The sequence below is a fragment of the Oncorhynchus mykiss genome, chromosome 24, assembly GCF_013265735.2.
Source record: "Oncorhynchus mykiss isolate Arlee chromosome 24, USDA_OmykA_1.1, whole genome shotgun sequence".
In the NCBI taxonomy this organism is placed as follows: Eukaryota; Metazoa; Chordata; class Actinopteri; order Salmoniformes; family Salmonidae; genus Oncorhynchus; species Oncorhynchus mykiss.
The window spans coordinates 27998599-28010624 of NC_048588.1; the positions used below are offsets into that span (position 1 = coordinate 27998599).

A 12026-nucleotide genomic window follows, 5' to 3' on the forward strand; every position below is an offset into this window, starting at 1 on the left:
AATAGTTAACGTTGTGTTATGCTAATGAGCTTGCTGATAGATTTACACAATCCTGGATACAGGGGTTTTTTCATAGCTAAACGTGACGCAGAAAACGGAGCGATTTGTCCTAAACAAATAATCTTTCAGGAAAAACTGAACATTTGCTATCTGAGAGTCTCCTCATTGAAAACATCTGAAGTTCTTCAAAGGTAAATGATTTTTTTGAATGCTTCTGTTTTTTTGTGTAAATGTTGCCAGCTGAATGCTAATGCTAAATGCTACGTTAGCCATCAATACTGTTACACAAATGCTTGTTTTGCAATGGTTGAGAAGCATATTTTGAAAATCTGAGATGACAGTGTTGTTAACAAAAGGCTAAGCTTGAGAGCTAGCATATTTATTTCATTTCATTTGCGATTTTCATGAATAGTTAACGTTGCGTTATGGTAATGAGCTTGAGTCTGTATTCACGAACCCGGATCCGGGATGGGGAGATCAGACAGGAGAGACAGGAGAGAGAAGACCTTAACCAGTCATAATGTGAGGTGGATGAAGGACAGGAGAGACATGAGAGAGAAGACCTTATCCAGACATAATGTGAGGTGGATGAAGGACAGGAGAGAGAAGACCTTATCCAGTCATAAAGTGAGGTGGATGAAGGACAGGAGAGACAGGAGAGAGAAGACCTTATCCAGACATAATGTGAGGTGGATGAAGGACAGGAGAGAGAAGACCTTATCCAGTCATAATGTGAGGTGGATGAAGGACAGGAGAGACAGGAGAGAGAAGACCTTATCCAGACATAATGTGAGGTGGATGAAGAACAGGAGAGAGAATACCTTATCCAGTCATAATGTGAGGTGGATGAAGGACAGGAGAGAGAAGACATTATCCAGACATAATGTGAGGTGGATGAAGGACAGAAGAGACAGGAGAGAGAAGACCTTATCCAGTCATAATGTGAGGTGGATGAAGGACAGAAGAGACAGGAGAGAGAAGACCTTATCCAGTCATAATGTGAGGTGGATGAAGGACAGAAGAGACAGGAGAGAGAAGACCTTATCCAGTCATAATGTGAGGTGGATGAAGGACAGAAGAGACAGGAGAGAGAAGACCTTATCCAGTCATAATGTGAGGTGGATGAAGGACAGGAGAGAGAAGACCTTATCCAGTCATAATGTGAGGTGGATGAAGGACAGAAGAGACAGGAGAGAGACCTTATCCAGACATAATGTGAGGTGGATGAAGGACAGAAGAGACAGGAGAGAGAAGACATTATCCAGACATAATGTGAGGTGGATGAAGGACAGAAGAGACAGGAGAGAGAAGACATTATCCAGACATAATGTGAGGTGGATGAAGGACAGGAGAGAGAAGACCTTATCCAGTCATAATGTGAGGTGGATGAAGGACAGGAGAGAGAAGACATTATCCAGACATAATGTGAGGTGGATGAAGGACAGAAGAGACAGGAGAGAGAAGACATTATCCAGACATAATGTGAGGTGGATGAAGAACAGGAGAGAGAATACCTTATCCAGTCATAATGTGAGGTGGATGAAGGACAGGAGAGAGAAGACATTATCCAGACATAATGTGAGGTGGATGAAGGACAGAAGAGACAGGAGAGAGAAGACCTTATCCAGTCATAATGTGAGGTGGATGAAGGACAGAAGAGACAGGAGAGAGAAGACCTTATCCAGTCATAATGTGAGGTGGATGAAGGACAGAAGAGACAGGAGAGAGAAGACCTTATCCAGTCATAATGTGAGGTGGATGAAGGACAGGAGAGAGAAGACCTTATCCAGTCATAATGTGAGGTGGATGAAGGACAGAAGAGACAGGAGAGAGAAGACCTTATCCAGACATAATGTGAGGTGGATGAAGGACAGAAGAGACAGGAGAGAGAAGACATTATCCAGACATAATGTGAGGTGGATGAAGGACAGAAGAGACAGGAGAGAGAAGACATTATCCAGACATAATGTGAGGTGGATGAAGAACAGGAGAGAGAATACCTTATCCAGTCATAATGTGAGGTGGATGAAGGACAGGAGAGAGAAGACATTATCCAGACATAATGTGAGGTGGATGAAGGACAGAAGAGACAGGAGAGAGAAGACCTTATCCAGACATAATGTGAGGTGGATGAAGGACAGAAGAGACAGGAGAGAGAAGACATTATCCAGACATAATGTGAGGTGGATGAAGGACAGAAGAGACAGGAGAGAGAAGACATTATCCAGACATAATGTGAGGTGGATGAAGGACAGAAGAGACAGGAGAGAGAAGACATTATCCAGTCATAATGTGAGGTGGATGAAGGACAGAAGAGACAGGAGAGAGAAGACCTTATCCAGACATAATGTGAGGTGGATGAAGGACAGAAGAGACAGGAGAGAGAAGACATTATCCAGACATAATGTGAGGTGGATGAAGGACAGAAGAGACAGGAGAGAGAAGACATTATCCAGACATAATGTGAGGTGGATGAAGGACAGGAGAGAGAAGACCTTATCCAGTCATAATGTGAGGTGGATGAAGGACAGAAGAGACAGGAGAGAGACAGCTAGAGATTATGTTACGGTCAGTAGTAACGTTAGAAGGAGCCTTGCGTACTGTACTGAGGTTGAGATGTGCAGGTGTCTGATGCCCGGTGTGGGAAACTGGCGGGAGTTGATGTAGGAGACCTTCCTCAGAGCAGCGTTCATGTTCTCCAGATCCTCTCCCTCCATCACCAGGATCGACTGGGCTGGGTTGAAGTGGAACTGAGAGAGAGAGAGGGAAGTGAGAGACAGAAAAACAGAGAGAGAGAAAGAGAAAGGGAGCACATCAGACTTGACCACAGTTTAACACACACTGAAACAATTTTGTGTCTGAGTGTGTCGAAATATGTGTGTACAACATAAGTGTGTGTCTGACTGAGTGTGTTTGAGTGTACATCACGAGTGTGTGTTCATTCTTTTTCAGGGATCATAAGCCTCTTGTGTTGCTCAGACACACTCAGACACAGCTCTGGGTCCCAGTGGACGTGGTGCACTGAGTCTCAGTCTCACAGAAGAGGATTTATGCTGCTGATACCACAGCCTCATTCACACACAGCAGCAAAGACACAACGCTTCAGGGGGCTCTCTCTGTTTCCTTTTATCCCTCTGCCCCCCCCCCCCCCCTCTCTCTCCTCTCATCCTCTCCTTCTCCTGTGATTGCATTGTCAAGCGTCCCACCAGATCCTAAACACTGTCCTTAAGCTCTACTGGACTCAGGAGACCCGTTGAAAAGTGTCGTCACAAAAAGAAAAGGAAATCATTTGAAAAAGATATAGTGAACTAGCCCTGCAGTTTTACCTCTTTCTCTCTCTCACACCCTCTATATCTCTATCATAAGGCCTCTCTTCTCTTTATCTCCTCCCTCTCTCTCTACTGGGAGATGAATCAACTTCAGGCTTGAAGGGGGGAGGAAGAAAAGATGGAAGGGGGATATAAAGGGGGTAGAGGAGGAAAGAGAGGGAAGGGAGGGGAAACTAAGTGTTTTAACATTTGTTTGAATCTATACTGAACAAAAATGTAAAGTGTTGGTCCCATAATTCATGAGCTGAAATAAAAGATCCCAGAAATGTTCCACAACAACAAAAGCTTATTTCTCTCAAATGATCACACATTTGTTTACATCCCTTTGCCAAGAAAATCCATCCAAATGTGCAGTTTTGTCACACAACACAATGCCACAGATATCTCAAGTTTTGAGGGAGTGTACAATGGGCATGCTGACTGCAGGAATGTCCACCAGAGCTGTTGACAGAAACGTTAAGTTAATTACTCTACCATTAGCTGCCTCCAACGTCGTTTTAGAGAATTTGGCAGTACGTATTACACGATCAACTGATTAATCGTGTAACTGTAATTAACTAGGAAGTCAGGGCACCAAGGAAAAATATTCAGATTACAAAGTTATCATTTCCTAAAATAACGTTTCAGATATTTTATCTGATCAATTAGTCTTTGAATTAATTAATTATTTACTTTACCTCACGTTAGTCTCATTCCTCGTAAATTGTTGGTTATCTGCACGAACCCAGTCTTCACTATGAGTCATCCATACATCAATTGTCTTAAATCATTTATTTATTACTAACTAAGTAATTCACAGAAATGCATAAACAAACAAACAAGGTAAATGTGGTTACATGAAATGAGAATGTGCCCTAGTGGGCTAAACCGGCAAGGCGGCTTGTTAGACAAAAGGGGTCGACTAAGAAGTCACTACAAAGTGATAATTATAACAATTGAAATGCTAATCCTTTGCACATGAACGCTTACTCATTCGGGAACAATTGCAATCAATATATATATATTTACGCTCAGTGTGTCGTCTTGATCGCTGGTGAAAAGTTTGTCTGTCTCTCTCCCTCTCTCTCTGTGTCGTTGTTATAGTGGATAGTTCAGAGTGACATTAATTCATTTCGTTATAGATGGATGTTTCGGCGGTTGTCGTTCTTCGCGTTCAATGATACCGAATTCCTAGCTGCAGACTAGTAATTAATATCAAAGACTTGTTCTTATTCTGTCGGTATCGATAGTCTAAGAGTTTAACCACGTAGTACGGTTAAAATATTCAGCAATGGTCTACAACCTTTGTCTTCTCCTAATGGAGAAAAACATGGTCTGGTGATAATTTCTCAAAGTTGGGTTTTATTCAGAATTGCAGGAAAGGGGCTGTCCCAGGATGTCTGACCCTGACTGGGCTCAGGGGCGGTCCTCTGATTTAGTTCAAATCAAAAGGGAATTGTATTTTCCTTCATTAAACAGTCCAAAATCATATTACACCATTATACAAACAGTATCATACTCACTCACTCATTCATCTTATACAACAATTAGATATAAACCTCATATCTGAGGCTATTATATAAACAGCGTTATGGTAATGTGGCCACACCATCTCCCATGAGCTTCACCAAGTTGTAATAAATGGACCAGTTCATAGCTGGATTCTTCACCGATCTGTTAAACGTTCTCCAGAACATGAAATTTGTTCGGACCTCGAGTTCTGTGAGGTGGGAGAAATTCCTTTGTTCTCTATGAAAATGTACTCTCTCTATACTGTGTCCATGAAGAGATCCTCAGGAATTTACGACGTCTCTCTGACCACAGCAGCCTAGTTGAAGGAGGAAAGGGGGAGGCAGGGAGAGGGGGATGGGCTTTCTGTACCCAAAGAGGGCAACGCCATGACAGTATATACAGTGCATTCGGAAAGAATTCAGACCCCATCCCTTTTGCCTGGGTCGGCAGACACAGCCATATTCTAAAATGGATGAAATACTTTCCCCACCTTATCCATCTACACACAATACACCATAATAACAAAGCGAAACCAGGTTTTTAGAAATGTTTGCAAATTTATAAAAATAAATAAATAAATGAAATACCTTATCTACTAAGTATTCAGACCCTTTGCTATGAGACTCAAAATTGAGCTCAAGTGCATCGTGTTTCCATTGATCATACTTGAGATGTTTCTACAACTTGATTGGAGTCCACCTGTGGTACATTCAATTGATAGAACATGATTTTGAAAGGCTGTCTAGACCTGTCTATATACGGTACCACAGTTGACTGTGAAGGACCTCGGCGTTACTCTGGACCCTGATCTCTCTTTTGAAGAACATATCAAGACCATTTCAAGGACAGCTTTTTTTCCATCTACGTAACATTGCAAAAATCAGAAACTTTCTGTCCAAAAATGATGCAGAAAAATGAATCCATGCTTTTGTCACTTCTAGGTTAGACTACTGCAATGCTCTACTTTCCGGCTACCCGGATAAAGCACTAAATAAACTTCAGTTAGTGCTAAATACGGCTGCTAGAATCCTGACTAGAACCAAAAAATTTGATCATATTACTCCAGTGCTAGCCTCTCTACACTGAGTTCCTGTCAAAGCAAGGGCTGATTTCAAGGTTTTACTGCTAACCTACAAAGCATTACATGGGCTTGTTCCTACCTATCTCTCTGATTTGGTCCTGCCGTACATACCTACACGTACGCTACGGTCACAAGACGCAGGCCTCCTAATTGTCCCTAGAATTTCTAAGCAAACAGCTGGAGGCAGGGCTTTCTCCTATAGAGCTCCATTTTTATGGAACAGTCTGCCTACCCATGTCAGAGACGCAAACTCGGTCTCAACCTTTAAGTCTCTACTGAAGACTCATCTCTTCAGTGGGTCATATGATTGAGTGTAGTCTGGCCCAGGAGTGGGAGGGTGAACGGAAAAGCTCTGGAGCAACGAACCGCCCTTGCTGTCTCTGCCTGGCCGGTTCCCCTCTTTCCACGGGGATTCTCTGCCTCTAACCCTATTACAGGGGCTGAGTCACTGGCTTACTGGGGCTCTCTCATGCCGTCCCTGGAGGGGGTGCGTCACCTGAGTGGGTTGAGTCACTGATGTGGTCATCCTGTCTGGGTTGGCGCCCCCCCCCCCCCCCCCCCCCCCCCCCTTGGGTTCTGCCGTGGCGGAGGTCTTTGTGGGCTATACTCAGCCTTGTCTCAGGATGGTAAGTTGGTGGTTGAAGATATCCCTCTAGTGGTGTGGGGGCTGTGCTTTGGCAAAGTGGTTGGGGTTATATCCTTCCTGTTTGGCCCTGTCCGGGGGTGTCCTCGGATGGGGCCACAGTGTCTCCTGACCCCTCCTGTCTCAGCCTCCAGTATTTATGCTGCAGTAGTTTATGTGTCGGGGGGCTAGGGTCAGTTTGTTATATCTGGAGTACTTCTCCTGTCCTATTCGGTGTCCTGTGTGAATCTAAGTGTGCGTTCTCTAATTCTATCTTTCTCTCTTTCTCTCTCTCGGAGGACCTGAGCCCTAGGACCATGCCCCAGGACTACCTGACATGATGACTCCTTGCTGTCACCAGTCCACCTGGCCGTGCTGCCGCTCCAGTTTCTTTCAACTGTTCTGCCTTATTATTATTCGACCATGCTGGTCATTTATAAACATTTGAACATCTTGGCCATGTTCTGTTATAATCTCCACCCGGCACAGCCAGAAGAGGACTGGCCACCCCAGGCCATAGCCTGGTTCCTCTCTAGGTTTCTTCCTAGGTTTTGGCCTTTCTAGGGAGTTTTTCCTAGCCACCGTGCTTCTACACCTGCATTGCTTGCTGTTTGGGGTTTTAGGCTGGGTTTCTGTACGGCACTTTGAGATATCAGCTGATGTACGAAGGGCTATATAAATACATTTGATTTTTATTTTTTTTATTTTTTTTTGACAGTGCATGTCAGAGAAAATACCAAGCTATGAGGTCGAAAGAATTCTCCATAGAGCTCCAAGACAGGATTGTGTCGAGGCACAGATCTGGGGAAGGGTACCAACAATGTTCTCCAGCATTGAAGGTCCCCAAGAACACAGTGGCCGCCATCATTCTTAAATGGAAGAAGTTTGGAACCACCAAGACTCTTCCTAGAGCTGGCTTCCCGGCCAAACTGAGCAATCAGGGGAGAAGGGCCTTGGTCAGGGAGTGGACCAAGAACCCGATGGTCACTCTGACAGAGCTCCAGAGTTTATCTTTATTAATGGGAGAACCTTTGAGAAAATGTGATATTTCAGTTTTTTATTTGTAATAAATGTGCAAAAAAATTCTAAAAACCTTTTTTGGATCTTTCTTTATGGGGAATTATGTGTAAATTGATGAGAGAAAAACAAACAATTCAATTAATTTCCTAACAAGACTGTAAGGTAACAAAATGTGGAAAGAATCAAGGGGGCTGAATACTTTCTGAATGCACTGTATCAGCATTTGAATGTGTTTGTGTGTCTCTCTCTCTGTGTGTGTGTGTGTGTGTGTGTGTGTGTGTGTGTGTGTGTGTGTGTATATGTGTGTGTGTTTCTGTTGCCTTACCTTGATGCCCTTGCCCAGGCTCTCCAGTGAGTTGATGTCCAGTCCTTCCTTACAGGCCTGTAGACAGGAGATTACTTTCTGGCTCTCTATCTTCCCTGGCCTGATGGTCAGCCCTGACAGACTGCCCCGGAAGTACTGTGTGAACCGCGGCTTCGTAACCTCACCACCTACACACAGAGGTGACAGTTCAAAAATAATAACTAAATACAGTTACACTATTATTATGTAGAACGAAAGGAAATCCTTTCAGAACCCTCAATAGCCAATGACTAAAAAGTCAGTAATGAGTGACAGTAGCACACAGCAATCCCACTGTTAACGGTCTTCGTATGCTTCAGGTCTCCCAGCATGTATTTCAACCAGACAGGTCCTGAGTCCTCCCCTCTCTCTCTACTAATGTTACTGTACTGTCTGTGACATTACTAGGCATATGGTCTGGAGACAGGCCACTGATTCCAGGTCATTTCTCACTGTGAGCCTATTGGCAGCACCACACCACATACAATTCTAATTGCCTTCAGGAGATCATTAGGAGAGAGAGAGAGAGAGAGAGAGAGAGAGAGAGATAGAGAGAGAGACAGAGAGGGGGGGGGGGGGATTTAAACTGCAGCCTGGCCTCTGCCTGGCCCCTGCCTGGCCTCACATGCTCTGGGTAGGCAGGCCATTCCCTTCAGCATGCACTGCATGGTATGCGTGATAAACACACACAGAGTGCACACTCTCAATCCGCTGGCATGAAGAATAGTCCATTGACTGTATTGACACATTCTGAGCTTTTTCCATGAAACATCTTTCTATTTTCCTTCACTTATTACTTGTTAATTTCTTTCCCTCTAAAATGCCAATTCCATCACACAGTTTCACATCCTCATTCTTGCAATCCTGTCACCGCTAGCTCAGAGAAGCTATGCATTATGCTATTGAGCACTTATAAAACGATAGTGTAAAACGAACAAATCAAGTCGCAAATTCCTTCACAGCCAGGGAGAATAATCATTCTTCAGCTGTGATTACCCCAGAAAGCAGCCAGACTCCTCTTGAAGTTTGAATCAACTTTCACTAGAGCTTGTCAGTGGCACATTGAGCTCGTCAATAAGGAGGTCGCTCGCAGCTAAAGTCTTTGAAAAGGCAATCGTCAGAGCTAATAGCACTGTGTAAAGATAACAGGGTGGTTACTGAGGGCTTAGTTCCCTTCAGAGAGGCCTAATGGTCGCTGACCTCCTCCTCTATTCAAGGTCTTCTAATCCCTTCTTCAGGGCTACACAACTCCATCAGCCATTCAACTCCATCAGCCCTTCAACTCCATCATCTATTCAACTCTATCTGCCATTCAACTCCATCATCTATTCAACTCTATCTGCCATTCAACTCCATCATCTATTCAACTCTATCTGCCATTCAACTCCATCAGCCATTCAACTCTATCTGCCATTCAACTCCATCAGCCATTCAACTCCATCAGCCCTTCAACTCCATCATCTATTCAACTCTATCTGCCATTCAACTCCATCAGCCATTCAACTCCATCAGCCATTCAACTCCATCAGCCATTCAACTCCATCATCTATTCAACTCTATCTGCCATTCAACTCCATCATCTATTCAACTCTATCTGCCATTCAACTCCATCATCTATTCAACTCTATCTGCCATTCAACTCCATCAGCCATTCAACTCTATCTGCCATTCAACTCCATCAGCCATTCAACTCCATCAGCCATTCAACTCTATCTGCCATTCAACTCCATCAGCCATTCAACTCTATCTGCCATTCAACCCCATCTGCCAAAAAATGACCCGCCCGTTGTCTCTCCTCTCCTCTCCTCTCCTCTCCTCTCCTCTCCTCTCCTCTCCTCCTGTCATTCCACCCTGTTGAAAATGGCCTGATCTATCTCTGCACATAATTTAGGGCTACGCATCATTAGACACATTCATACAGTCATTTAGCTAATAGTATGCTCTAGAGTAGGAGAAGTGAACTTTTAACTGGGCATCAGGCGTTGTAGGAGACAGCTTGATTGTATCTCCACTTTTCATCTTCATTGTGCATCGAATATGGATTAAATCTTCTGGCAGTTAGGTTCATTCATGGTCAAAAATACACATTATGCACACAGCACTTCGAAGACAGCCATTGTTATCTTTGGTCTGGAGAGAGAAAATTTGACACTACTTGTGCAGTCAGCCTAATTGATCAACTGTCATGGCAGATCCCTAAAACATTTTCTCACATAGAACCAGTCAATAGTGGCACATAACAGGGGCAAGACATTGGTTGCGGATCGTCATAATTTTTATTATCGTCATCATTTTCCAGCCAGGTCACCCATGATACAAGTCAGTATTCGATGTCCATCCATGTCTGAGGACATTGGGAGATGTTGAAACCGGCCACTGGGGGCAACAGTGAGCGTTGTTACCTTCAAGTAGGTTTCAGTTTTCCAAGGTGCTGTGGATGGGCATGGCAGACGGACGTAAGCATCTGGCTCCAGTCAAAGGTTTGGACACACCTTCTCATTCAAGAGTTTTTCTTTATTTGTACTATTTTCTACATTGTACAATAATAGTGAAGACATCAAAACAATGAAATAACGCATATGGAATCATGTAGTAAAAAAAAATAGGTTAAACAAATCGAAATATATTTTATATTTAAGATTCTTCAAAGTTGCCACCCTTTGCTTGATGACAGCTTTGCACCCTCTTGGCATTCTCTCAACCGGCTTCATGAGGTAGTCAGCTGGAATTAACATGTGTACCTTGGTTTCAATTAACATGTGTGCCTTGGTAAAAGTTAATTTGTGGAATTGATTTCCTTCTTAATGCATTTGAGCCAATCAGTTGTGTTGTGACAGGGTAGGGATGGTAGACAGAAGATAGCCCTATTAGGTAAAAGACCAAGTCCATATTATGGCAAGAACAGCTCAAATAAGCAAAGAGAAACGACAGTCTATCATTACTTTAAGACGGAACATTTCAAGAACTTTGAAAGTTTCTTCAAGTGCAGTCACAAAAACTATCAAGCGCGATGATGAAACTATCTCTGATGAGGACCGCCACAGGAAAGGAAGACCCAGAGTTACCTCTGCTGCAGAGGACAAGTTCAGTAGAGTTAACTGCCCTCAGAGTGTAGCCCAAATAAATGCTTCAAAGTTCAAGTAACAGTCACATCTCAACATCAACTGTTCAGAGGAGACTGCGTGAATCAGGCCTTCATGGTCAAATTGCTGCTAAGAAACCACTACTAAAGGACACCAATAAGAAGTCGATACTTACTTGGGCAAAGAAACATGAGCAATGGACATTAGACCGGTGGTACTCTGTCCTTTGGTCTGATGAGTCCAAATTTAAGATTTTTGGTTCCAACGGGTTTGTCTTTGTGAGACGCAGAGAAGGTGAACGGATGATCTCTGCATGTGTGGTTCCCACCGTGAAGCATGGAGGAGGAAGTCTGATGGTGTGGGGGTGCTTTGCTGGTGAAACTGTCTGTAATTTATTTAAAATTCAAGCACATTTGACCAGCATGGCTACCAGAGTACTCTGCAGCGATGCGCCATCCCATCTGGTTTGCGCTTAGTGAGACTATCATTGGTTTTTCAACAGGACGCCCCAACACACCTACAGGCCATGTAAGGTCTACTTGCCCAAGGAGGAGAGTGATGGGGTGCTTTATCAGATGACCTGGCCTCCACAATCACCTGACCTCAACCCAATTGAGCTGGCTTGGGTTGAGTTGGACCGCAGAGTGAAGGAAAAGCACCAACAAGTGCTCAGCATATGTGGGAACTCCTTCAAGACTGTTGGGAAAGCATTCCAGGTGAAGCTGGTTGAGATAATGCCCATATGTGTTATTTCATAGTGTTGATGTCTTCACTACTATTAAATAGTAAAAAAAAACTTGAATGATTAGGTGTTTCCAAACTTTTGACTGTTACTGTATATATATTTTTTTTCTGTTGTAATTTTACCCCCCCAATATCGTGATATCAAATTGGAATCCAATTACAATCTTGTCTCAGTGCTGCAACTCCCCAACGGGCTCTTAAGAGGCGAAGGTCGAGTCACGCGTCCTCCGAAACCTGACCCGCATAACTTAACCCGGAAGCCAGCCTCACCAACGTGTCGAAGGAAACTGTTCAACTGACGATCGAAGTCAGC

At 43.7% G+C, this 12026-nt stretch overlaps 1 protein-coding gene across 1 annotated transcript in view; it reads right to left on the reverse strand.

Annotated features, from left to right (window-relative positions):
* The window catches only part of LOC110503384 (calsyntenin-2), a 488175-nt gene that overhangs the window by 39435 nt on the left and 436714 nt on the right, over positions 1 to 12026 (reverse strand). The window contains exons 10-11 of the mRNA XM_036962198.1: positions 7869 to 8035; positions 2602 to 2750 (exon numbers count right to left, since the gene is read on the reverse strand). Of these exons, the coding sequence (XP_036818093.1) occupies positions 2602 to 2750; positions 7869 to 8035 (316 nt within the window). The remainder of the gene's footprint in view (positions 1 to 2601; positions 2751 to 7868; positions 8036 to 12026) is intronic.